At 45.2% G+C, this 25632-nt stretch overlaps 1 protein-coding gene across 2 annotated transcripts in view; it reads left to right on the forward strand.

The window, feature by feature from the left end:
- Positions 1-25632, forward strand: part of TRIM37 (tripartite motif containing 37) — a 1276082-nt gene that overhangs the window by 346317 nt on the left and 904133 nt on the right. For both annotated transcript variants that reach the window (XM_078679853.1, XM_078679852.1), the window contains exon 8: positions 14811-14878. In XM_078679853.1, coding sequence (XP_078535979.1) covers positions 14811-14878 — 68 coding nt within the window. The remainder of the gene's footprint in view (positions 1-14810; positions 14879-25632) is intronic.

Raw genomic sequence — 25632 nt, forward strand, 5'->3', positions numbered from 1 at the left:
CCCAATATGGTAGCTTTGATACAGAAATCTTAGATAACCTCGAAGTTAAACTTTTTAAGAAGAAAGCCCGGCCGGCGATGTTTGACTCTTTCCGCCTATGGCGTAAGGAAGCCAAACAGAAGGAAATTAAATTAGCGAAGAAAAATAAGAGAGAAGGGGGAATCTCGATAATGCAAGCTGCTATGCAGTTTAAAGACAATGAAAAAGAACAGATGAGTGAGCAGTTGCACAGGCAACGTAAAATGGTAATAGATAAATGCTATCCAGTTTTGCCGTCTCTTCAGCAAGATGCAGCAAAAGAGCGTGAAAAAGATCCGTTAATGTCGCATTTACTAAGTTCGCCACCCCCCTATGCGAAAAATGCTACGGCACCTCCGCAACCTTTAGTTGTGCAACCTGTGCCTCCTGTTCCTCCAAAGCACCCACCAGCTGTTCTTCAGCTGGCTCCTGCTCCTTTGGTGCAGCCTCCTCAAGGCCCACCGATCACATCTGTTTCACCTGTGCTTTCTACGACTTTGCCTAGTTATGTTATGTTATGTTATAAAATATTTCTAGAGCGCACTATCACCGATTGGTTGCTTGTGCACCTTCTATTTCTCCTAATGATCCCTCTGCTATTGCTTCTGCCCCTGCCTTATCTCACCCTGTTTTTCCACCCGTTCTTCCTTCAGTTTCTCCTTCCGTTCGGCAGAGAGTGGCCAACACTGTTACTAATCTTTTCTCACCTCTTTTCGGGTCGCCTACTACGACCCCTAACATGGAAGGAAGACAGTTGCGAAGTCAACTGCCTGACTATCAAGAGAGAGATTCACTGAATCGCTTAGCGCATAAATGGGTTATGGACACTGTAAGGTATGATGTAGAGTCTGTCATGGAAGTCTTCTGTCAATGGGAAGCACCGACGCAGAGATATGTTTTTGAACAAATGTGTGTTTTCCTCTGTGAGGATTTGGAAGACAATGATCTGGAATACAACCCGCCCAAGTTGTGTCGTGTACGGTTCGAGTTTGGAGAGGGCATGATCGTAGGTCCAGATGTCGAGAGAGCGGTTGAGACATTGTTGTCATTTCGGAGTAAGGGGGGCAGTTCTCAGTCGCTATTTGAGCATGGCACATCCGGTAGGAAAAAGGCGCGACAGTACCCCATGAGAGAGGTTCCCCCACAATGGAGAGAGGGTGACGCAAATGCTCACCCACCTATTCTGCCACACTTTCAGCGGGTGTGGGTACATGTCCCATGGAGGCGAGCTGAAGTTTTAGCCCTTAAACAGACATTACCTGATCCCCGTAAAAATCCCGCAGGGTATTACAGAGAGTTGTCACAAACTGCAGGGTCATTTATCATGAATTTAGCCGATATCGATATGTTATTTGGGAATGTTGTTCCACAGCCTTTATGGGGTAAGATTCGTCATACAGATCATGATTAGGTGACTCATGGGCTAATATTGCTGCTGCAGATGCCCGACAAGTTGGTGGTGGTAAGCCTGAGCCTTTAGTAGCCGAACTTCCTGGTAAAATAATTGATTACATGAAAACGATAATGCCTGCAATACGTGTAAATTGGGATAAGTTGTCTGCATGTAAGCAGAAGAAAGATGAAACAGTCTCAGATTTCTTCACCAGGTTTGAAGAGACATTTGTCGACCACAGTGGTCAAGATATGAGCACAGAAGGTGGTCAGCGTTTGTTCGTCGATAAATTCGTGCACAATCTGCTTCCCGAGTTGTGTAAAAAGTTAAAAGATTCAGAGAGTTCATGGGCAGTTTCCTCCTCAGCACAGATATTGGCTACTGCACAGTATTACGAAAATCGAGACAAAGACGAGAAAGATAGAGCAGAAAAAAAAACGAAAGAGTTGAAAACGAAGGTTTTGTTACAGCAAGCATATCCGCCACGTGGTGGCCAGAATAGTGGTGGTCAAAATAATAGTGGTCAGAGTAACTATCAGAATAATTATCAGCAGCCTCAACAGTATCAGAGGAACTCGCAAAGAGTCGAGTATACTCAACCACGTGTCCCTGTAGGCCCCAATCAGTGTTCATATTGCAAGGAAGAGGGTCATTTCAAGTATAGTTGTCCTATTTTATCACAGCGTGCAAATGGTGCTTCTGGTGTAAGAGGTCGAGGTGTTCAACAAGCGTCTAGAGGTAGAGGACGTGGAAATTTCCCCCAGAACACACAGTCTCTTCCACCTCAAAATTCTATGAATAGGTTCGATCAGCAGAATAACGCATCTGGTAGGACAGCTCAGTACTATGCTGATGATTACTATACAGAAGATGAGCATTGGGAAGGTAATGATTGCTAGGACAGCCATAGACAAAGAGAGGGAGTTGTTTCAGTTCCAGTAGATCAGAGTGGACCTTACGTTGAGGTGATTACATCAGGTGTGTCAGAGCCTTTTCTGTTGGATACTGGTGCTACAAAGAGTTCTATTATGCACTCCAAACTCCCTGGTGCACCTTTGTCTGGCGAAATGAATGTATCTGTAGGTTTTTCTGGCGCCCCAGTTAGAAATCCGATTTCTAACCCTTTGTCCCTTTCTGTTGGACCTTGTGAATTCGAAGCACCCCTTATTCTAACAACAGGTTGTGGTGAAAACTTGCTAGGATTAGATTTGCTAAAAAGATTGTATGTGACTTTGTACTGTACTCCTTCTGTAGTACAACTTACACTGGGTAAGAAAGTGGTTTCTCCAATGTATTTGTCGAGAGATAAACTTCCAACAGAATTGTCATCTCTCCCTAATATTCTTTGGGCTACTGGTCCTAATGATGTAGGTCTTTTGGAAATACCACCATATGTTGTAACATTGAAAGCCAATGTTAGAATGCCACGAATTCCCCCGTACAAAATCTCTAGTGAAGGTGAAAAAGCTTTGCTAGCGATCGTTTACGATCTAATTGAGAAAGATGTGATTGAAGAGACAAGAGGCAACGTTTGCAATAGTCCTGTTCTGCCTGTTTTTAAGCGAACTCACCCTTCCCAGCCACCTGTTTACAGATTTGTGTTTGATCTTAGAGAGGTGAATAAAATAGTTGTGCCACAATTTCCAGTTGTTCCCGACATTACTGCCCTATTGACCATGATTCCAGCTTCTGCCACCTGGTTTTCGGTGATTGACTTGAAGAATGCTTTCTTCAGCATCCCGATTGCCGAGGAGAGCAGGGATATTTTTTCCTTCAGTTTAGGAGGACGCAGTTTCCGCTTTAAACGCGCTCCACAGGGTTACTGTGAAAGTCCATCAATATATAGTCAAGCTTTAAAAACACAGCTTGATACAATTGTTTTACCTAAAGGTGCTACCCTTATTCAGTATGTGGATGATCTGCTTGTTGCTGCAGATACTGAGGAAATCTGTAAAGAAGCCACGTTGTCATTGTTGCGTCATCTGTGTGATTTACATCACAAGGTGTCACTTTCCAAATTGCAATATTGTCGACAAGAAGTGACCTACTTAGGTAATCTCTTATCGAAGGAGGGAAGGAAACTGACCCCAGAAAGAATTCAGGCAATAGCGAAATTGAGTGTGCCAAGAACACAAAGAGAAGTGCGTGCTTTCTTGGGTATTACATCATATTGCAGACAGTGGATACCAAATTTTTAGTTATTAGCCAAACCTTTGGTGGCATTAACGTGTAAAGATACACCCAATCCCATTCCCTGGTCTGAAGAGTGTCAGAAAAGTTTTTCTGAATTGCGCACAGCATTATGTTCGGCTCCTGTGTTGGGTACCCCCAACTACAGTAAGCCCTTTACATTGTATGTCTATGAGAAGGAACGTTGTGCATTGTCAGTGTTGACTCAGTTGTTTGGGGACAAACAGCGTCCATGTGCATATTTTTCGTCGACTTTTGATCCAGTAGCTAGAGCGTTGCCAAGTTGTTTAAGAGCCACAGCGGCAGCAGCTGTTTCTATTAGACAGTCTGCTGGTCTTGTAATGAACAATACACTAGTCGTGATGGTCCCACATACAGTAGACACGTTGTTAAATAGAACCAAGACACAGCACTTAACTAGTGCTCGATTGTTAGGTTACGAATTAACATTGTTAGCTAGTCATGTGCACATAAAAAGGTGCAACACTTTAAACCTAGCTACGTTGTTGCCAATTGTAGAGGAATTAGATGCTTCAGAACAGCATGATTGTTTTCTTAGAACAGAAGAAGAAACGAAAGGGAGAGTAGATCTCTACGATACTCCTCTTGCTGAATGTGATGGTACATTGTGGGTGGATGGTTCATGCTTCAAGCTCCCGAATGGTGACACGACTGCAGCATATGCTGTCACGACTTTGCATACAATTGTTGAAGCTGCACGTATTCCACATAATTCAGCTCAAGCAGCAGAGTTGATTGCACTTACAAGAGCATGTGTGTTGTCAAAAGGAATGAAAGTGACTGTCTATACCGACAGTCAGTATGCTTTTGGTGTGGCTCACAGTTTTGGACGATTGTGGAAAGAACGTGAGTTCCTGACTTCGCATGGAGCTAAGATTCAGCATGGTCAGTTGGTGAATGAGCTTCTTGAATCACTGACTGTGCCTCTGCAAGTGGCGATTGTGAAATGTAGTGCCCACAAGAAGGTGACTGATGATGTTGGTCGTGGGAATGCATTTGCTGATGAAATCGCGAAAGAAACTGCAAGGAATGTGATGAGCCGAATGTATGTTGCAGGCCCTGCAAGATAGGTTGGTGATGTTGGAATGTGTGAAGACACGATAGAGTGTGTGAAGTCCATTCAAGCTGAGGCCACAGAGAAAGAGTTGAACATGTGGAGAGAAAGTACGGGTAGAATGGATGCAAATGGTTGTTGGATTGAATTGTCAGAGCATCAGAGATGGTTGTTACCCGATGCATATGTGCTTGCAGTGGTTACAATGGCTCATCGAATGGCTCATATCAGCGCAAAAGGGATTTGCAAGTTGTTGGCTCCAGTATGGCAAAATTCAGGAATTCCCAAGTGTGCAGAGAATGTTGTCAAGAATTGCATGGTGTGTCTGAAACACAATCCTGGTAGGGGAACCCCAACTCCAGCTGGTCATTTTGCACCTCCTACGTATCCGTTCGAGGTTTTGCAGCTAGATTTCATTCACATGGAGAGGTGCAACAATCTAAAATACGTACTCGTTGTTGTTTGTGCCTTCTCAAGATGGGTAGAAGCATACCCCCTAAAAGACAATACTGCCTTATCCACAGCCAAAGCCCTTGTGAAAGAGTACTTCCCCAGATTTGGAATGCCTAGAATGGTCTGGAGTGAAAATGGGAGTGAATTTGTGGGTCGAGTGATGAAGAGAGTATGTGAAGGGTTAGGCATTCAACAAAGGTTCCACACTGCAAATCACCCCCAATCAGCTGGATTAGTAGAATGTTATAATGGCACGCTTAAGTTAAAACTGGCCAAAATTCAAGCGAGCACAGGTCTTAAATGGCCTGATGCTCTACCCTTAGCACTCCTGTCCACCAGAATGACTGTGCATTCACGAGTGAAACTTAGCCCCTACGAGATAGTCTTTGGCCGCCCGGCCAACATATGGGGAGTGCCAAGGCCCACTAAGTTCAGCGAAATTGAACACCCTGTTTTGCTTGATTATCTGTATGAATTGACGGCTAAATTGCATGTTTTGCATCAACAGGTTCACGACACCCTGCCTCCGGTCTCCGAGACTCCAGGTCACGCAATCGACCCTGGGTCCTTGTCAAGAACTTCCAGAGAACCAAAAACGATCAGCCCAGGTGGACCGGACGGCACCTCGTCCTTCTTTCCACAAGATCAGCAGTTCGAGTAGAGGGAAGGCTAACTGGATCCACGGGATCCATTGCAAACGGATCCCTCTGCCTCTGCCATATGACCAGTGGGTCCAGAAGGATGTCGCTGACTCAGAAACTGAAACTGTACCCCGCTTTCTGCCCTTCAGTGATGCACGAGTAAAAGGAACACTTACTGAGCAAGAGAGCGATAAACTTTTGCAACCAGCTGTATCACCGTCAATTCCATTGAACACTACAGAGCCTGAACTCCTGTTTCAGGATCAGACAGTACCCGGGAAAAAGCGCTATCATTTGAGGCCAAGACCTATGGACAAATAAACAAAACCTTTTTTACCTCCAAGTACTATTTTTGAAAGTGCAGCTCTCCCATCTGAGAAACTTGCTCATTTTTGTTTTTCGAACCGCCATCCGGGTTCCGCTGCTAGGGCCGCGATTGCCCAAAGTCTTTGGGGTGCAGCTGACGACGTTAGGTCGGCAGTTCTGGTTGGTCTAAGGGAGTTGCCCTGGACGGACGAAAGCATTCCTGAGCAGAATCAACCTCCCATCGCGGGCAGCACTTTAGAGAGGATGGAGTTTCTCGAGATGGAGAGACCTGCCAAGAAAATGAACTTTAAACACAAGATTTGTAATATAATGACAAAGAAAAGCTTTTTGATATTGTGCATTTTCATGTTATTCAGTGTGATGATATTTTTAATAAGTTATGTGTTATTCTCTTTTCGAGTAACATTTGCACCCACTACATCGCCTATACCTCCTCCTTCTACCGTTTCCCCACACTCTTTTCAACCCCTTCCTGAACACAAATCAGCTAGGAGATTAGAGTTTATTAATAACTCCTTTGTTCAGCTCTTGCACCAACACCAACTTGTAATGAACACGACTAACTGTTGGGTGTGTGGTCTTATGCCTCACAAAACGGATAAAGGTATTCCTTATCTGGTCCTGCCTTTCAGTCACAATGGTTCTGTGTGGGCATACAGAACAATGTTCATATACGCACATGAAGTCTACCCCCTACGTTCTGTAACAGACAATCCTAAAAATAGTGCTCTAGTTAGGGTATAGTAGACGTGATTAAGGAAGGTATTTCTTATGAGACTATCCCGAGAGATGAGGCACTAGTATACATAGGATGGAACGTAACCGGATATGGAGCTACTCTGAGTGAGAAACAGCAAGCTAAGAGATCTGCCCCGATTTGGATTGTATCCCATCAGGGTCATCTGTGTCTGCAAGGTAATGGCACGAATCCCAGAGCCCAGTTAGGGAAGAGTATCTGCACCAAAACTTATGTTTTTGCAACCCAGACTTCCCCTTCGTTTTTAGCAGCTAAGGGTACCTATTTCATCTGCCATGATAGAGCCTATACATGGTTGCCCCCTGACTTTTCGGGCTCATGTTTTGTTTCGTTCCTGATGCCTCCCACCTACACAGCAGCGGCAGATTACCACAAGACAAGGATAGTTAGAGGTGCCTTGAGTCAAGAAGACACTGCAGGACAGGAATTTGGGGACTTTGTAAAGGGTTTTCTGCCGTTCTGGGGACCGATGGCTAACAGCAGGAACATAAGGCAATTGACAAGGGTGGTTGAATCCATCGTGATTGAAACTGCTGGTGCCCTTAGTAACTTGACTGCTGAGCTCCAGTCGGATCGACTTATGACCCTTCAGAACAGGGTCGCATTAGATGTCATACTTGCAGACCGAGGTGGGGTATGTAGATTGATCCAATCTAGTTGCTGTGTTTTCATTCCAGATAACGCTCCAACAGTGTACCAGGCCATCTCTAAACTGCATAAGATTTCCGAATCTATTCATGTGGATAAAGGAGATTAGTCTTTAATGGGATGGTTCTGGGAACTGATATCCGCCTGTGAATGGAAAATTCTGATGGTCATTGGGATGGTCCTAGACATTCTTTTCCTGTTCTGTCTGTACGTGCAGTGTGCTCCTGCAATATGTGGCCTCTGTGCTGCATCATGTGTAAGGAAACCTGTATCAAGAGACGAGCTAAGTACTAGAGTGATGTTACAGCAACATCTCAATGACTTTAGGAATATAGACCTGGACTCAGATTAGCATGAGATTAGGTTAAATTGCCTATGTAAGGGCAAAAGGAGGGTTTGTGGTTCTGAAAATTCTGCACTTGAGAATAAAACTTCGTCGTAACATGACGAATTTAGTATCAAAAGACCGAAAATGACGAGTACACTATGTACAAGCATTTTCGTCATATTCCAGTGACGATTTCACCTCGAAATCGTCATTTTCGTTCTGAACCCTTGGCTTCCATTTTGTATACAGCAGCCATTTTGTGAGTTGCCCTTTACATAGGCTTATAATACAGCTAAATTCGATTTCAAAGGACATGTACACCTTAATTGACTTTCCTGTGACCTGGGCAAGTTGGAACCATTGCCCCAGGCCGAACCTTTTAGGTCAGTTCCTCTCCCAGTGGCCGAATGAGATAGCATCAAGGCACAACAGGCCATAAACCCATTTCATCGCACACACCCTGCCGAATCTTGCTCACACCTGTCCCTGCTCTTTTCTCTCACTTGCTTTATGATGGGGAGGTGCCCATTTTTATTGGGGGTCCACCGATATCTGATGAAGTGTTGGGCCTTGCCGGGTGATTTGTTGTGGGCGGGACGAACTGAAATATAGACATGTCATCATGACTCTGCTTTTCCTTTGTAACAAAGAATGTGAATAGTGTACTGTAAATTCGAAGAATGTTTGCCTAAAGCACAATATTTTGTATAAAAAGAGAAGCCTGACTTTGTAAGTTTGAGCAGTCTCCTGAGAATATACATCCCGTGTGTTGTACTTCTAGGACGCTTGTTTCTTGGTTGCAGCCAATAAAATCGATCCTTGACTTCACCTAGAAGACTCTGAGTTTCTGTGGTCTGAATCAGGAAAGAACCCGAGGTCTTTGGGTGTACCCTGGCACCGCTGGGTTACCGGTTCGTTACCGGTTCTGAAAAACCCAGTACCTCACTGTTTGTTAATTCTTTGCTTAAAAATGTGCCTAGCACATGGGGACACACATGAAGCTCTTGGTAGCAGTACAACCTGGATGAAAGTTTCCATCTCTGCTCTGGCTGAGGTTGTCCCAGTTGCTGACATCTGAGCAATAATCACAAGGAGGGACAGAGGGCAGACCAAGGTCCAGCACACACGCCCCCAGGAATGTAAGTATGCAACGAAGTGTGCAATTCCAGTAGTGAGGAAGGTTGAAGGAGCCTGAGGGATCCAGTCAGGGGATCTGATCCTTCAGGAGCAAGAGCCCTCACACACCCCAAAGGGTGTCATGCTTCATCATAGCAAAACCAAAGGGGATGATGGACGGAGTGTTAAACAATGCAAGCACTCACCCCCAGTCAATTGATTTGGATTTAATCCATCATCATTCTATATATTGCTCACTCCACCACCCCAGTTCAGACATGGCCATATGCAAATCAGTCTGACCCTGTGCCTCATGGGAACAGTCCAGTCCGTACTGCCAAGCTAGGTCTTCCCTGGAACGTAAATAAGCATCCTGGGACCGGTTTCTTGTTCATAACCCTCATCAGCCAGGCTATCTTGAATCCAGTGGCAAGGTGAGCAAGGGACCCATGTCTGGGCATACCCTGCCAACTTAAGGCGAACAAAGCAAAACCAAAGGGGATGATGGACGGAGTGTTGAACAATGCAAGCGCTCACCCCCAGTCAACTGATCTGGGTTTAATCCATCATCATTCTTCAGCTCACTCCGCCACCCCAGTTCAGACATGGCCATATGCAAATCAGTCTGACCCTGTGCCTCATGGGAACAGTCCAGCCCGAACTGCCAGATCTCTGTACGGGGGTGAATGTATGAAATTGTTCTGCATTATGTCCATCAACTGTTCTTTTTGCATTTGTCACCCCAAGTGGGACGGGTATGCTCAGACGTGAATCCCGTGCTCTCCATGCTACTGGAGTCACGCTATCCTAGCTGTTGAGGGCTGAAAGCACGAAACCGGTCCTAGATTGCTTGTTTCCAAACCAGGGAGGACCTGACCTGGCAGTTCGGGCTGGACTGTTCCCATTGGGCGCAGGGTCAAGACTGATTTGCATATGGCTGGTCCCAAACTGGAATGGCATGGTGAGCAAAATAACAATGGATTTAGGCCCAGATATCTGGTGAATGTATGACATTGTTCTGCATTCTGTCCATCAATTGTTCTTTTTGCATGCTTCATCATAGGGCAGCTCCTTGATGGGCCAGTGATGCAATGCCCAACGAGCCCGCTCAGGGGGGCTCTTTGCCAGCGTTATTTTAAGCTGCCGTAGTGAAGTATGAGGCAGGTGTAATGTGAGGGTGTGGTGAGTGAGTTGAAAATAGCTCGAAGGGTAATCAAGTCAATATTTAATGTGTAGAAACCTTGTTTATATTAAAAACAAATGTAGGCCAGAGTGGATATAATAGTCCCCATTAGCTCTAAGCACAAGTGTTGGTCAACATGTTTCTTGCCAGAAATGTTACAATTTAAGGATTGAGGCAATTTGTCAGGACCGTGAAATGTAAAACAACTAAACTACTCTGAGGGAGGACTCTCAGAGGTACATGTGTCACCCAGTGCCGTGCCATTCCCAGTGCATGAGGGTATGTAATATACCTTAGTGCAATCGATAAGTCAACCGACCTAGAAGAAGGGGGGGAGGAGAGCAGCAACAATATTCAGTGACAGTATTGGTGCTTATTAGAAAGGGGCATGCGAAGCAGTTGCATCCTTGAATTCAGTACCCAAAGGGTATAGCACTAGGTCAATAATCATACATAAATAAATGGTCATGGCGGTGGTGTACATGGACAATACACTTGGAAGGCATTTCATCAAGTGGTCACACTCAGACAGACTGGAGAGGTAAAAAACACCTCATGCAGAGTCCTAAAAGGGCGCGAGTGTCAACTTTACCCACTCGTATACAACATGAGTATTGCCAAATAGATGGTGGCTGTGACGACGATAGATGGACCCACCAGTTACAGTGAAGTAAGTTTACACAAAGGTGCCCGCACAATAGGTGCTGATCGTAGACATATGATCAAGTGTCTCCTGCGCAATGCAGGGTCAATTAAGGGAACACTTCTCACAGAAATTAGTATATAGTCTTACCGCAAATGGAGGGAGATAAAGGCTCCATGAGCAATGGCGGAGTCATGCTAGAAGAGCGTTGTACTGCGGAGTCATGCTAGAAGAGCGTTGTCCTGCCTAAAGGAGGCTAAAAAGGAAGAAGGAACAGTTTAAATAAACGATCGAACACCCACGGGGTGGCCGTTAAACACAAAGATAAGCGCTTTCCCCACAAACACCCAAAACCCATCAGTGTATTTACTTATGGTTCACGATCGCCGCGGACAGTGTGTGACCTACCCCTGGCTCGGCTAATGCTGGTCTGCGAGTAGGCTTGCCGGTCCAGTGGGTAAAATGGCTGAACAAGGGTTACGTCATCAGAGTGTACCGCACTACTAGTCTCTCTCATGGTCACTGGGTTAGGAACATGGGAAAGGGGAGGCGCCCTGTTGGATCGTGATGGTAGGGGAAAATCGGCACCATCTTGGAGTAGTCCTGTGACCATACCAATGTAAAAGTGGTATAATTGTAACTGTGGATCCAGAGTGACTGAAGACAAAATATAACGGCAGGGTGAGCTAAAGTCACATGTATATCATGGTATTACAAATGGCTAGTGATTAGTCCCAGCAATGCGCATGAGGGAGTGGTCCTTACTGTGTGGATGACCTTGTCCTTGTAGTGACGGTCATCATGGCAGCATATATCGGTAATCACACAGTCCGTGCGGAGTAAGGAATGTCAAATATGCCTCACTTATTTCGATGGTCGTGCCAAGTCCCAAAAATCATGATGGGGTGAAATAGCACATAGGCTGAGAGGGGTGTCAGTGGTGTATCTCAACCCAAGGAATGTCGTTGTTCAGTCCTGTCACGTGTAGACTGGCGAAAAATCCAGCTTTGTTCTTTCTGGAAGAGATAGGATCTGGTCGCATTGGGATGCATTTCCAGTACTGTCCAAGGCAGGTGAGGTTTGTCAATGAAGTGTCCACTTAGCTTGGTTGTGATCCTCTTGCAACGTACATTGCTGTGATGTTTTATTATTTTCGTTTTGATCATGAGTGTGGTCATGCCAATATAACGCGAGTTGCATGGACAGGTAATCCTGTAAATGCAATGCGTAGAATTGCAATTAATTTGTGTTTGCTGTGTCCACACCTGGTGGTCACTCAGTTGTATAGTTTTTGAGGGTCTGATGAGAGCACATATCCCGCACAACCCACATGGATAGTGCCCAGTCACAGGTGGTAGGCCCCACAAGGGTGTTGGGTGGGTTTCTGCACAGTAACAGTCTTTCTGCTGGATACTCTTTTCTACTTGCAAATTACTCACTGATGAATGGTCAGATGCTTCTTTATGCATTGTATATAATCATTGTGTTTCCCTACCTTCTCTCGAAAGGTCTGGAGAAGATGATTGGTAAACTGAGATTGGTGCACATGGCGGGCATTTTATAGCTCCTGTGATGTCAGTAGGGTGGTATTTGTGGCACCTAAAACAGAGCCTGCTCACCTTACCGGTGCAGAGGAGCTATGGAAAAATGTACTGATTTCTGGCTATAAGCTTAATAGTGCCAAAACACAGATTATTAAAAATATAGCAGCTCAATGCAATGATCCACGGGTGACTTCGTCAGCGGTATACCTTGGGGTTGAAATTTCTTCTAATTTAGGGACAGTAGTTGAACGTAACATCTCGCCCTTATTGAGGAAAGTTAGCTCGGACTTATTGAGGATAAATAATCTTAGGCTTACGTTAGTGGGACGCGCTAACATTATCAAAATGCTTATACTTCCCAAATTTCTTTACTTTTTTCGTACAATCCCTCTTGTGTTTGAGTCAATTTGGTTTAATAAGCTGGAGTCGATTCTTAACAAATTTATTTGGTCGTATGGGAAGACAAGACGGGCATACAAGTTTATGACTTTGCCAAGGGATAGGGGAGGTTGGGGGGTTCCTGATTTTAGGTTCTATTATTGGGCATCGGTATTGCAATATATTCAAGGCTTAATTGGTGCAAATGAAGGGGATTTGGAAGTCAAAGCTGTTTCAACTATGATTTATTCAATTGTTTTGGGTGTAGATACAGTAAATGCTTTTTTTAAATGTACAGATTCATCATACTACAAACGTACGCGTTTTAAGACAGTTGCCGCAGCTTATAATGTATGGTCTGCTGTTGCAAAAAATTGTGGTTTAGGGAGATTTAATAGGTATACCAGATTGTATAGGAATAAGTCCCTACCCCCTTTAATTTTTTCTGATGCCATTATGGCAGATTGGGACAGAAAAGGCATTAGGAAAATAGGAGATATGCTAGACCTAGACGGAAATATACTTTTATTTTCAGATCTGCTGGCTAAATTTAATTTAGCAAGATATAGTTTTTTTAAGTATCTGCAGATTAGGAGTTTTTTTTCGAAGAAAAAAGGAGGGGCAGGCGGATTTAAGACAAGTAACATTATGGAGGCAATAGAGCAAAGTGGGGTGTGCTCCATTCGATATTTCTACGCCCAGCTGGCTGAATCGAAGAAGGACGACACTGACAGATTTGGTAATAAATGGCCTGGAAAATTAGGGATATCGTGTGAGGCTTTCCAGAAGTCCTTGGAGATGGGTTGCTCAGCCTTTTATTCTGCCCCTTTACAATCGCAACATTTCAAAACGCTGTTTCAACTTTACCATACGCCAGATCGCATAGCACAGTGGGGTGCAACTACAGGGATTTCCTGCTGGCGCTGTAATGCTTTGGCTGCAGATAGTATCCATATTTTTGCGCTCTGTCCCAAACTAAGGCCTTTATTAAAGGGTATTGAGGATTTTATGGGCCATACACTTGCTTTAAACGTGACTCTAACACCAACAGTAATTATGCTAGGAGTTAGGGGCTGCGAAGGCGTCCATAGCGAATTTATATTTGTAGCGATGGCGGTTCTCAGGCTGTTGATTGCTAGAGCCTGGCTGGACCCCCCTTCCCCCGGGACTACAGCAGTGGATTGCCTTATTATTGGGGACGTTTAACCTTGAAACGGGTATATTTGGGAAAAAAGGTAAAAGGATAAAAAGGTGGGGAAGGAAAATTTGGGAACCGGTACATCGATGGAAGGAAAGGTCAAATGCAAATGTAGTCTGATGTATTATTAATTGGATCATTGGTCTTCTTTTTTCTCTATTTCTTTTTTTCCCTTTTTGTGCCGAATGTTATGTTTAGTACTAAATTGTTTTTCTTGATAGTAACCTTGGTTTATTATTGGTATTAAGTTTATTTGTATTCTGTGTTATGTGTGTGCCAGTAAAATCCTTTGTTTTACAACAATAAAAATATTTAAAAAAATAAATTAAAAAAAAGGAAAAATGTACTGATCCAATCCGGCATCTGTGATTATTCAGCAGGTGAGCAATCTGTAGGTTAATGGCTATCCACCAAAAAGATTGGCACCAAAGATAAGTAAACTTTGTGAATTCCTCTGGCTTGAAATATGTATTTTTGGCCATAAATTTAAGTTTCCGCCTCGAACTTTGTGAATGAGCCTCTAAGTGTCTGCAGTGATGGGTATTGACCGCTGGTGACAGTGTTTATAGGTGACTTAAGGTATCTCAAGAACGAAAGAGTGTTGTGCTTCTTTTTTAATGATCTTTGTAGAGCAATTTTTCATACAACAGCCACAAACCACATCATTCTGTATTTTTGAGTTACTAAGCTTGATGAATACTCAAGGCCCTGTGCAAAAAATGTCAGCAGGAGAACTTTTTAAAGGTATTGACGGTTTTCAAAAAGTGTTTCCAGTTCTACTCCTTTCAGCGCTGGAGCTCTGTGTTTAAACTCTCCAGTATTTCCGCGATATACATATGGAAAAAGTCAGTCTTCGAATTTCAGTTTTTTTACTGTAATGGCGTCTGTTTCAATAGATACATTTTTTTCTGTTTACAGATCAAAAAAAGTCACTTACTCAAGAGACTGAGCTTCTGGAATCACTACTGCAGGAAGTAGAACATCAGGTGAATAACCCATTTAATTTTTTTTTAATAAAAACAAATCATGGACCCTGTTGAATATTGTTCTTCTGTTATTACGTTTGTTTTGTACAAATCAAAAATGTGTTGCTTCTTTCACCAGAGGTTTTGGAATACATGAATAGCTTTTACTTTGCTATCAGTTGTTCTTAAAAGAAACATCTACTCAGCAACAAGAACGTCAATTTGAATATTTGAAAGTGTGAGGATTCACCATTTAGCTTGAAATAGCACAGTACCTGTGGCAGGTGCTTTTTCTGCATAATCTCTTGTCTGAAATTGGTAAGATGGAATACTGCTGGATCTTCATTTCTTATGCAGCTATAACTGACCTCCTGAGTGCCTGCACCCGCAAATAAATATGGGCTTTGTTCATTGTTTGAATCAGACACCTACCTATACCAGCCTGCTTTTTATTAGCAACTGCAGACCGGAAAGAATGGTTTTGGTAACCATAATGCGATGGTAACTTCAAAGGTAAAATATCTTATTTAGCTATATATATATATATATATATATATATATATATATATGTATATATATGTGTATATATGTGTATATATATTATATAAACAACCCACATCATACTGAGTATTCAGGAACTATTCAGATAAGAGAAAATGCAAAAACCAGACAACTTATAAGGTCTAAAGCACACAGAACTATCCTGGAAGATCATAAACTCGATCTCATCCAAATTCTAGCAGTACAAAAGAAAAAACACTTTTCACCGTCTGTGTAATTCCCAAACCGATCTATATCAATTTAGTCCCTTGTTACCCTCATATTTGATGGCCATCTCCTACACCTGTTTTCTCCCCGCACTCACGCTTCAAGGGCGAGAAGCCCCGCAGCCGCACACCCAGGTGCGGACAGCTCCGGAAGACCCCTTAATACAGACACTTTTATCATCCCTTTGTACATGTTGCATCCGTACCTCCTCTGCAGTCGCCCACTCACAGACCTCCCTCTGCCATATCATACAGGCGGGGGGCGTAGGACTAAGCCATGCTACGGCAATGCGCCTGCTCGCCAAAAACATACCCAGAAGAACACATTTACAGCTTGATTTATTGTTCACAGGGGATGGGAGCAATCCTAGCAATACCGGTCGGATCTCCATCTGGAAATCCCAGCCCGTAGCTTTATATTTTGTAAGTGGTAAAGAATACACTTAAAAGACAGAAGGCAGAGGAACCTTTTTGGGGTGATTGGACGAGCATGAGAGTTCCCTCATTTGTGAATATCACATTTCTACTACGGGGGCATATGGACAAATGCATGGGAAACCTTTTGCAGGTAATTACTATTCTTTTGCACTTCCATCCATATCGGTCATAGCCCATGTCGGAAATGTGCAGAAAATAGCCGATGAACTCCCGCATCGGGGGTACACCTATATCCGCTGCAGGAAATATGTTGGCTTAGTGATTTTAACACTTTCTAAGTTTAAGAATGAAAAAAACGATAGTTACATTCTTTCTAGGTTAGGACTGTGTTTTCTTTCGACTCAGACATCACAGAAAGAGGACCCTCCGTGGAAATGGGCACCCTGTCTTCATTAATGGTCATAAATAATTAAAATCTTAACAGCATGCACAAGTTAAATTTCAAAGAGCAATTTCCATTTTAATTCCTGCCCATATATAAGACAAATGTTTTTTCTGCTTCAGAATTCCAAAGTGCAGTGTCCGCCACCTTTTGTTGATTTCCTACATTAACACTGGGTCTCTTGCTAACCATTCATCTTTTGATTTGACTTCAATCGCGATTATTTATCTAAGGATTTATGTTAACGTTTTTTTTTCTCACGGTAAGTTTTATTTGTGTGACTTATATTGCATTCTCCCTCCACAATTTCAGATGCCTAAGGTCGGATGTCTTATTTTTCTGATTACCAAAATTTCGGCCTGATATGTTTCTGCGTCTTTATGTTGGATTTTCAATATTTTAAAACTGTTTTGATTACTTGTTTTCATCTTTTTCAATGTTTTCATTTAATATTTATTTTTTAAATGTAAACCCACCTTGTTTTCATACTTTCACATTATATATATCAATACATAAGGGGAAGGCGTGGCCTGTTAGTGCAATTTCCCATTTTAATTTCCATAAGAAACCTTACTATCTGATACAGTAAAAAACACCGAATTTGGCACAAAATGAGAACTATTAGAAAGCATACTTTTCATGGTTTGGTGTAAATCTGTTAAGCCGTTTTTGAGAAAGTAGTATTTAAAGACTTGCTCAAGTTGGGTATGAAGGGGCTAACCTTCAGGAAAAAGTTGGCGTGGGAGAGGTGGGGAGCCACGGAGACCCACCACCCAGTATTTTAAGTTGAAAAGACGTTTTTTTTTATATCAGTACAATGGAACCCCCTTGTAGTACTGCGGTACTACAATGGATAATTAAAAGATAATAGGTTGGCTATGGTTTGTCTGCCTGCAACAGGTTGGGCACATGGTCTGGTGAGGGATGGCTGCACTGCAGCATGTCAGGCACAGAGCCTAGAAGGGTTGGCTGCCCTGCAGCCGATTGAGCGCAGGGCTTGAGCATTACCCTTGTGCTCTGGTAGGTGGCGCCGATTGGCTCCGCGTGGCGGTGCACTGACGTAGTTTTTTTTTCTTTCCAGCTGGCGTAGATCGTGAAGAGAGCTATCAATTATCACTTTTTGATGATTTTAATGTGTAGGTTTTTTTCCAAACATGTCGAAGGAGACTTCTGGATTCAAATTGAGCGGTGCCAGTCATCATGCCATGTCGGTGAGGGATCCACACTTGATTTGTCTCTGGCGTCTGGAGCATGAGAATGACTTAAAATCGTGCTCTGACTGCTGGGCTATGACTCTGAAAGATTGGAGGGAGGGTCCCAAAAGCTGCTTGAAGCCCGGCGCTCAGCAACACGCCGTTCGCCCCCGAGGTCTCGTTCTCGGTCTGAACACTGCTCAGGGAGTCCTAAGTCAAAGCAGCCGACACGACGGAGGAGTCTCGACGCTTTAGGCCTCGTTCTGTGGAACCCACGCCTGGGTCATCTCCACATATCCATGCCTTTCCTGGAGCCGGAGCGAGTCCTGCCTAGCTTAAAGAATTTTATGATGCCATGTGCCTCATATTTGGGCAAACTGACCCTCCTAATATGCCTTCGGGCCCCAGAGGATCAGAGGATGCTCCATTGGGTTCTGTGTTGGCGGCTCTGCTCCCAGTGCTGATGCCCTTCCAATGGATCCAGTGGTGGATCCGGACCGGTGCTGGTCGTGCCACTGCGATCTTCCCCGGTGCCCGACCCCGCGCCGAGACTCCGGACATCGTTGCACCAGACCCATTCTTATCCCTGATGTCCCAGACCCGAATCGGCACCTAACAACACAGATTCCGGTGCCAAAGGCACCCTTGGGTCCTAGGTCGGTTCCTCAGCATTATTTTGAAGGGCTATGAATGAGGAAGATTGGGAGGGGAAGCTGGACCTTCACAAGACCAGCCTGACCACGAAATGGACTGGCAAGAGGAATTGGGTTAGGCCGATTCTGGCCTGCTTTCTCTCCCTAAAATGGCTGCAGAGGAGGAGCTTCCTATGCTATGGTGGTGAAAAGGGCATCTGACGTCCTGGACCTCCTCTTCGGAATCCTCCTGCCTTTCAACTATGCCGTGACTGGTGTCCTTATGGAATCCTGGTCCAAGCCTGGCACAGGGGCTTCTGTGTTTCAAACAAGCGCCCGCCACTTATCGCCCTGCACTGGGAGACTCCAAATTACTCACCAACCGCCCTACCACCAAGAGCTTGGTGGCTCAATTCTCAACCTCACACAGCGCATTCCCTTCCACACCCCTGGACAGGGAATCCAAGATGTGGTGAGTTGGAGTGAGACATTTGTTTCTTCATCAGCCTTGCATTGCGGTTGGTGAACACTGCATGCCTATTGGGCCGTAACTCCCACTCCTTGTGGGAAACAATTGCGCAAGTGCTGCCACTGGTTCCGGAAGTGGTCTGGGCCATTCTCTCCCAAGCAGTATCAGACCGGAGAGATGCAGCAAAGTTCACCATTCATTGTGGGCTTGACAAAACCGACTTGCTGGGCAGAGCAATGTCATTGACTGTGGCTGTTCGACTCCAAGCCTGGCTCAGAACTTTTGGCTTTTCTGGGGATGTCCAGGCTTCCCTAATGGACATGTTCTTTGATGGCACCCTTCTCTTCTTAGACAAGGTAGACATGGCACTAGATGGGGTGGAGGAACAGGGGGGCACAACCAAGTCCTTGGGCCTTTTAGTGGCCACCCTTCCGTGTCTGCCTTTCGTCACCACAGAAGGGGCATTCAGCCACACCAGCCATTTCCCTGCCGCAAGACTGTGCAAGTTCAATAACTGCGGTGTGACCATGGGCATGGCTCCTTTCGATCCCCGTGGGTCGGGCAGCCAGAGTTCTGGTCAGTCCACTCCTCCCCTGCAGCCTCCAAACATGCCTAGATCATGGGCAGCCAGTTGGTGGGAGGATCAGCCATTACCTCCACCACTGGCAAAACATCGAATCACAAAGGTGGGTTCTTCACTTACTCCGCTTCAAGCCTACTCTTCCCTTCATGCCTCCAACTTACGACCAGCTGACAGAGGACCACCTGAGCTTGATTCAGGAGGAAGTCAGGGCTCTTTTGGCCAATGGGAGCCATAAAGAGGGTTCTAGCGCCAGTGGTAGGCTGTGGTTGCTATTCCCGCTGCCTTCAGGTCCTGAAAAAGGACAAGGGCCTTTGTCCTGTCCTAGATCTGCGTGCCCTCCACTACGTCCTCAAAAAGGAAAAGTTCAAAATGCTCACTCTGTCAGGTCTAGTCTGCCCTGGACCTTGGAGACTGAATGTTAGAGTTGTACTTGCAGGACACCTATTTTCACATTCTTATCCTGACTGCTCATTGGCGTGACCTGCGGTTCATGGTAGGCCACAAGCACTTTAAGTAGACGGGGCTCCTCTTTGACCTTACCAGCGTCCCTCGGGTGTTCACCAAGATGATGGAGGTGGTCACAGTTCATCTGCGTAGATCAGAGGTGCCAGTCTTCACCTATCTCAATGACTGTCTGTTAAAGTGGAGCTTGCCTAAGACTGTTCTCTCCTGCTTCTAGAATACAGTGAACCTCATGCTTCTGCTGGCGTTCACTATTGATGTGTCACCCGACTCCCTCTCAGACACTCCCTTTCATTGATACAGTTCTGGACACAATGCAGTTTTGAGCCTATCCTCCCGAGCAGCAAGTCCAGGGTATTCAAACTATGATTCTGATGTTTTAGCCTCTATCCTGGATTTTGGTGAGACTGAAACTGTAGCTGCTGGGCATCATGGCCTCCTGCTAGTGACTCATGCCAGAAGACATATGCATGCTCTGCAGTGGGACCTGAAGTTCCAGTGGGCGCAGTATCAGGGGAATCTCTCTGACCTCGGAGGGAACTGCACAGAACCTGCAGTGGTGACTGATCATCCGCGATTTGGACAGAGGTAGATCCCTCTTCCTTCCCCAACCAGATTACACAGTAGTGACAGATGCGTCACTCCTGGGAAGGGGCAGCAATCTGGGAGAGGCGATTTGCTTGGCATTGAAAGCTTTTCTTCCTTCCATTGAGAGAAAGCTGGTTCAGGTAGTCACGGACAACACAGCTGCCAAATGGTACTGCAACAAACAAGGGGTGGTGAGATCGTGGACCTTTTGTCAAGAGGCCCTGTATTTCTAGACATGTCTGGAACAGCAAGGTATATCCCTGGTGGTTGAACACCTGGCAGGTTCCCTGAATGACAGGGCGGACAAACTCAGTTGACAATGCCAAGCTGATTACGAATGGCATCTCCAGCCGGTGCTAACGTAAGGTCTGTTTAAAATATGGCAAGAGCCTTCTCCACTTCTTACCGAAAGTGGTAACACCATTCCACGTGGGGAAATCCATGACCTTGCCCACTTTCTGTGCTCCTCCCCACCCCTCTAAAGAGGGGGAGTGACTCCAAAAAGAGAGTTGTCGTTCTACCTAGATCGCCCTAGAGTTCTTGGTAGATGATTAACTCTTCGTCAGGTATGTTGGATCACAGAAAGGTTATGTGGTGCAAGAACTATTTTGCAAAAAATGTGCTATGCTCTGGCTAAATAACAGCCTGCTTAAGGGCTTAATCCACCAGAGGTAAGACTGCTACCATAGCAGTGCAACGTGGTGTCCCAGTCCTCGACATTTGCCAGGCTGCCACGTGGGCATCCCTGCACACATTTACCAATCACTTTTGCCTGGGCAGTCCAGTTCGAAGGGAGGGCCTTTTTGGCCACTCCGTCCTGCATGACTTCCTGGCCTAACCCTGTCTTCAGCCGCTCCTCTGGGGGTAGTATTGCTTGGCTGTCTATTCAAAGGTACGGAATATGCGGCTAGATTTCTATATAAGATGGACAAGTTAGTTACCTTTGGTAAACGCCTTATTTGGAAGAGACATAATCTAGGCGCAGATTCCTTACTGACCCACCCACACTCCCCGCACTGCAGACAGGTTTTTAGGGTCAGGGCTGATCACTATAAGGGGCATAGTTGTTCTAAACACACCACTGTCAGTGCACTTCATCGGTCTGCGCTCCTGGAGAGGAAAGTCGTGAAAAGTAACTGATGTCAGCTCACCGAGTTGGCGCCTATATAGTTGACGCGGACGTCACTTCTGGCATGGACGCCGCCGCAGACATCACCTGGAGCCGAGTGACGTCGCCTACTGCAGCGGAAGGGTATTGCTCGAGCAAAAGTCTTACAGATCTTACAATGGAAAATTCTAAGTTAAGTAATCTGCAGCTGGATCATGTGTATACCAGGTAAGCTGTTACCGAAGGTAAGTCACTTGTCCGTTAAGATCAAAATATCTCTCACAACAGCCAGTGCGTTTGGTGTGTAGTAGGCAAGGCCTAAAGAGATAAGTCCAATTAAAATAAGGTAAGATCACATGAAGTCTGAACTAAGTGAAATCCAAATCTCTAATGCTAGGAGTGGGGCTAGGCCTATTTCATAATGCACGAATAGAATCGCACCACCCAATCATATTTGATGTTAACTGCAGTAACATGTAGAAATTGCAATACAAAGTTGAAAAATGTCCGTTATTTGAACCTGTCTGCAAGCCCCTTGGCTCAAACTTGAAAAAAATTACCCCTTCATACTAACCTTTATTTTTTTTATTTTTTACCTGCTGTTTTCCGCTGTACTTTTTAAATTTTTTTACTACAGAGGGACCCGTAAAAGGAAGTGTAGCCCTAGGGATTGTAATGCAGCAGTCTATCACTATGTTTTTGAGTCCTGCTCAAGTACCTTGTGACCAATAGGATACCAAAAAAAAAAAAAAAATAGAAGCAGCCTTCTGTTTGGCCACTCTGGATACACTGCATAATCCCTCAGAGAGAAAAAAGCTCAAAGGAATGCTATTCACACATTGATGTTTTGTAGATTACACTGGAGACAATGCAAGTGCATCATGACCTCAGGAAAAACTCAGAGCAGTGGTGACCTGCCACACTATCTGCTTGAACTCTTACTACTGGGATATCATAGGATGTGAATGTGATAGTGCTGCCATCAACACCTGCAGCAGCACAGCCACCTGGGCCTGAAAGGGAATCAGTTGCCTGGAAAGTCTTTATATTTCCAGATTAACAAAAAAAAAAAAAGCAAAACCTAAATGCCCAAAAAGTAACATGCTCAGGGTGCAATCGGGTGCCCCACAGGGACCAGTCTGGCCAGTACTCTGTGGGCATAAACGGGATGTGAAGTACCTGTGAGCTATACACCCTAATCACGTAGGTTGTGCAGAGAAGGAAAGAACACATGTATGGGTGGATAAAACCAGTGCACAATCAGCACGATCCAGAATCTAAAAATACACACTTTTGGGTGAGAACAGCTATTACGAATTAAAATTTAAGATGACCATGGTGCATTGGATTATAAATCTACAAGTATAAATATTATATAATTATTAAAAAACAAACAAAAGATGTAAAAGAGACTGCTGGGATACATTGTCATAGGGACACGTTCACTAGCTCAGAATAGCCCTGGGTAAGCGTAATAAACTTTTTATAGAATCCGATTTAAAACGAAACAGCAATGCGTGTTACCCCTAGTTATTTACATATTTTAAATATGGATCTATGACATTAGGACTTTTCAATAGAGCCAATTACCTTGCAGTAGGTAAGCTCAGGGGATTATCTACCTTAAGCTAAATAGACAAAAAATAAGTTTTCACTCTGATTTTATCTCAGTTTACAGATCCCGAGTCGGCAAATAACTGCTGACAACCAAGTAATGTAAAATTAGCTTTTATATATTCAAACCAGGAGATGGTTATCTTTCTATTATATTTAAGCAGTCCATTATAATAATGTGCTCATTAGACACCCTACACTTGCTGGTCCCAACAAGATAAGCTAAGAAGGCCCCTGCACCTCAGAGCCTGCCACCTCCTCAACCTTAATGCACACAGGGCCTGACCCAAAGATGGCCGCAAAGTAAATTCTTACATCATAAAGACTTACAGATAGTATCGTCGACCTGCCACGTCCCTGTCGTGCTGCACCTTCCTACCCACAGGACTCACTCTACCTGACCACCCGAATATCACCCCAAAAGATCTACCTTCCTGCTTCCGGGACCGACCATGTGAGGGCAGATATCCAACCAGCCCCTAAAGAAGTGACTTGACCACTCTGCCAGTCTCATCCACCACTACAATAGCCCCAAAAGAACCAGCCCCTCCTCCTATTCAGACAGAATGCCTTCTACCACGCCAACCCACACTAACCCCACCACACCGAATTATTTAAAACCGCATGGCCCAACTCCTTCTCGATAAGTTTCCCCCAACCTCTCACCCAAAGCGAAAAAGAACCTCAAACTCAAACTGATCAGACAATACCCAGAATCACTATTTGTTGACATATATCACTGCTCTTCCAAAGGCCAAGTAAAAATGGATCTTATTTTTCACACGGAAAGTCCCGATAAGTGGAATTCCGTCCTCCGATCTCATCTCCTCATTACCAAGACTACCAATACTCCCCACAGTTGCAAACTATCAATCTCTATCCCCCAACCACATGACGGGTCAAGAGGGAACACCTCTGTGACGTATCTACTCCAACGGCACAGTTCTGATACAAGCTAATGACGACAACCTTGAGGCATTTGACTCACTCTTCTTCTCACTTCGGACTGCCTCCTCTCACTCACATCTCCCCCGCCCAACCCACTCCTTCCTCCCGGACAACCGTACCCCCCAACCGAGCACACACACCATTACTGCACCCTATATCATAAATTCCTACCCCCCTCCACGAGACACCACCCGCATCGCTGGCACCAAGAAAATGGCTCCGCCCTCCCCTGTCGAATTGTCCCCGCAAACAGTCCCCCACGCACATTCTCCCCCAAAGAACACTGATCGAACACAATACACAGTCTAAGAACTCCAACCACCATACTACACCTTCCTGCAAAAGTATGCAGATGACGCAACATGACCCTCCGCACCCCACCTCCCATCTGAATGCCCTCACAGACAACACAACTACTAGACGACAACACAACTGCACCTGGTTGCACACTGCGAGACACTGACAGCCTAATTCTAGGCGAACTCAACCTATACTGGAAAGTAACAAACAGCTCACTAATTCAAAACGTAAATGAGCTATTACACAGCAACAACCTCACACAGCACTGCTCAGAAGAAACCTGTAACAAAGGAGCAATCCTGGATGCCATCATCGCATACCAACACAACACAATCACACTAGATCATATCTTACCGGTGGACTCGTCGGACCACCACCTAATCCTATTCCACATCACGCAACCGATCATATACCAACCCCACATCCAAGACCCCCCTCCCCTCCCCCCCCCACACATGGACGAGAAACCTAACTCAGATCAACATGGGCGACCTAGAAGAAAAAATAAACACGCACCTGCCCATCTCCTCAGATGGTCTTTCCGCAACAGATCTCACGTCACACTACAACACTACTGTAACATCCATCCTAGACCAATTAGCCCCCCTGAAACAAAAAAAAACAGGAGCATCCCTTCCAGATCCTAGTTCAACACGGACATTAACGCTGAAAGGAGGCAACTTAGAGTCACAGAGCGTCTATGGAGGAACAATCCCCCTATGTGCCTTCACGATCCACTCAAAGCAGCCCAAAGGAAATACAAAAAGCACATCATCAACGAAAAAAACACCTTTTTCTGCACCGCTCTGGACAACGTGAAAAACAGACCCAAGGAACTCTTTAACGTCATCAGGCAACAAACTTCCAAGGGGGGCGTGGCTAGGCACGCGATGCTGGCAGCAGCACCCGGGTAGAGCTCCGAGCTGAGCTTCCCCTTCCCCGGACCAATTCTCCGGCGTTTATCCTCAGAACCGCCTGAAACTGCGGGCGGACCACTGACTGGTCATTCTCGGCATTCTGGGCGACTTTTATTTTTGGGGACCGTCACGGCAGCACCGGACTTTTCCTGGACTCCCCTGGCGGGGCTTGTCGACACACAGCCGGCGAGGAGGCCTACGAGAGGCCGTGGCTTGGGCCGTGCACCTATGCCCCACCACGCATCCTGCAGTCCGGAGTCGCCGCTCCCGCACGCATCGAGACACGGACCCCGGAGTCCCCCAGCCAGTCTGACCCCTGCGCTTCCCCCCCACACCCCTGGAGAGAAGTTGCACGCGTCTGCCCTGTGTGACGC

The sequence above is a fragment of the Lissotriton helveticus genome, chromosome 3_1, assembly GCF_964261635.1.
Source record: "Lissotriton helveticus chromosome 3_1, aLisHel1.1, whole genome shotgun sequence".
NCBI lineage: Eukaryota > Metazoa > Chordata > Amphibia > Caudata > Salamandridae > Lissotriton > Lissotriton helveticus.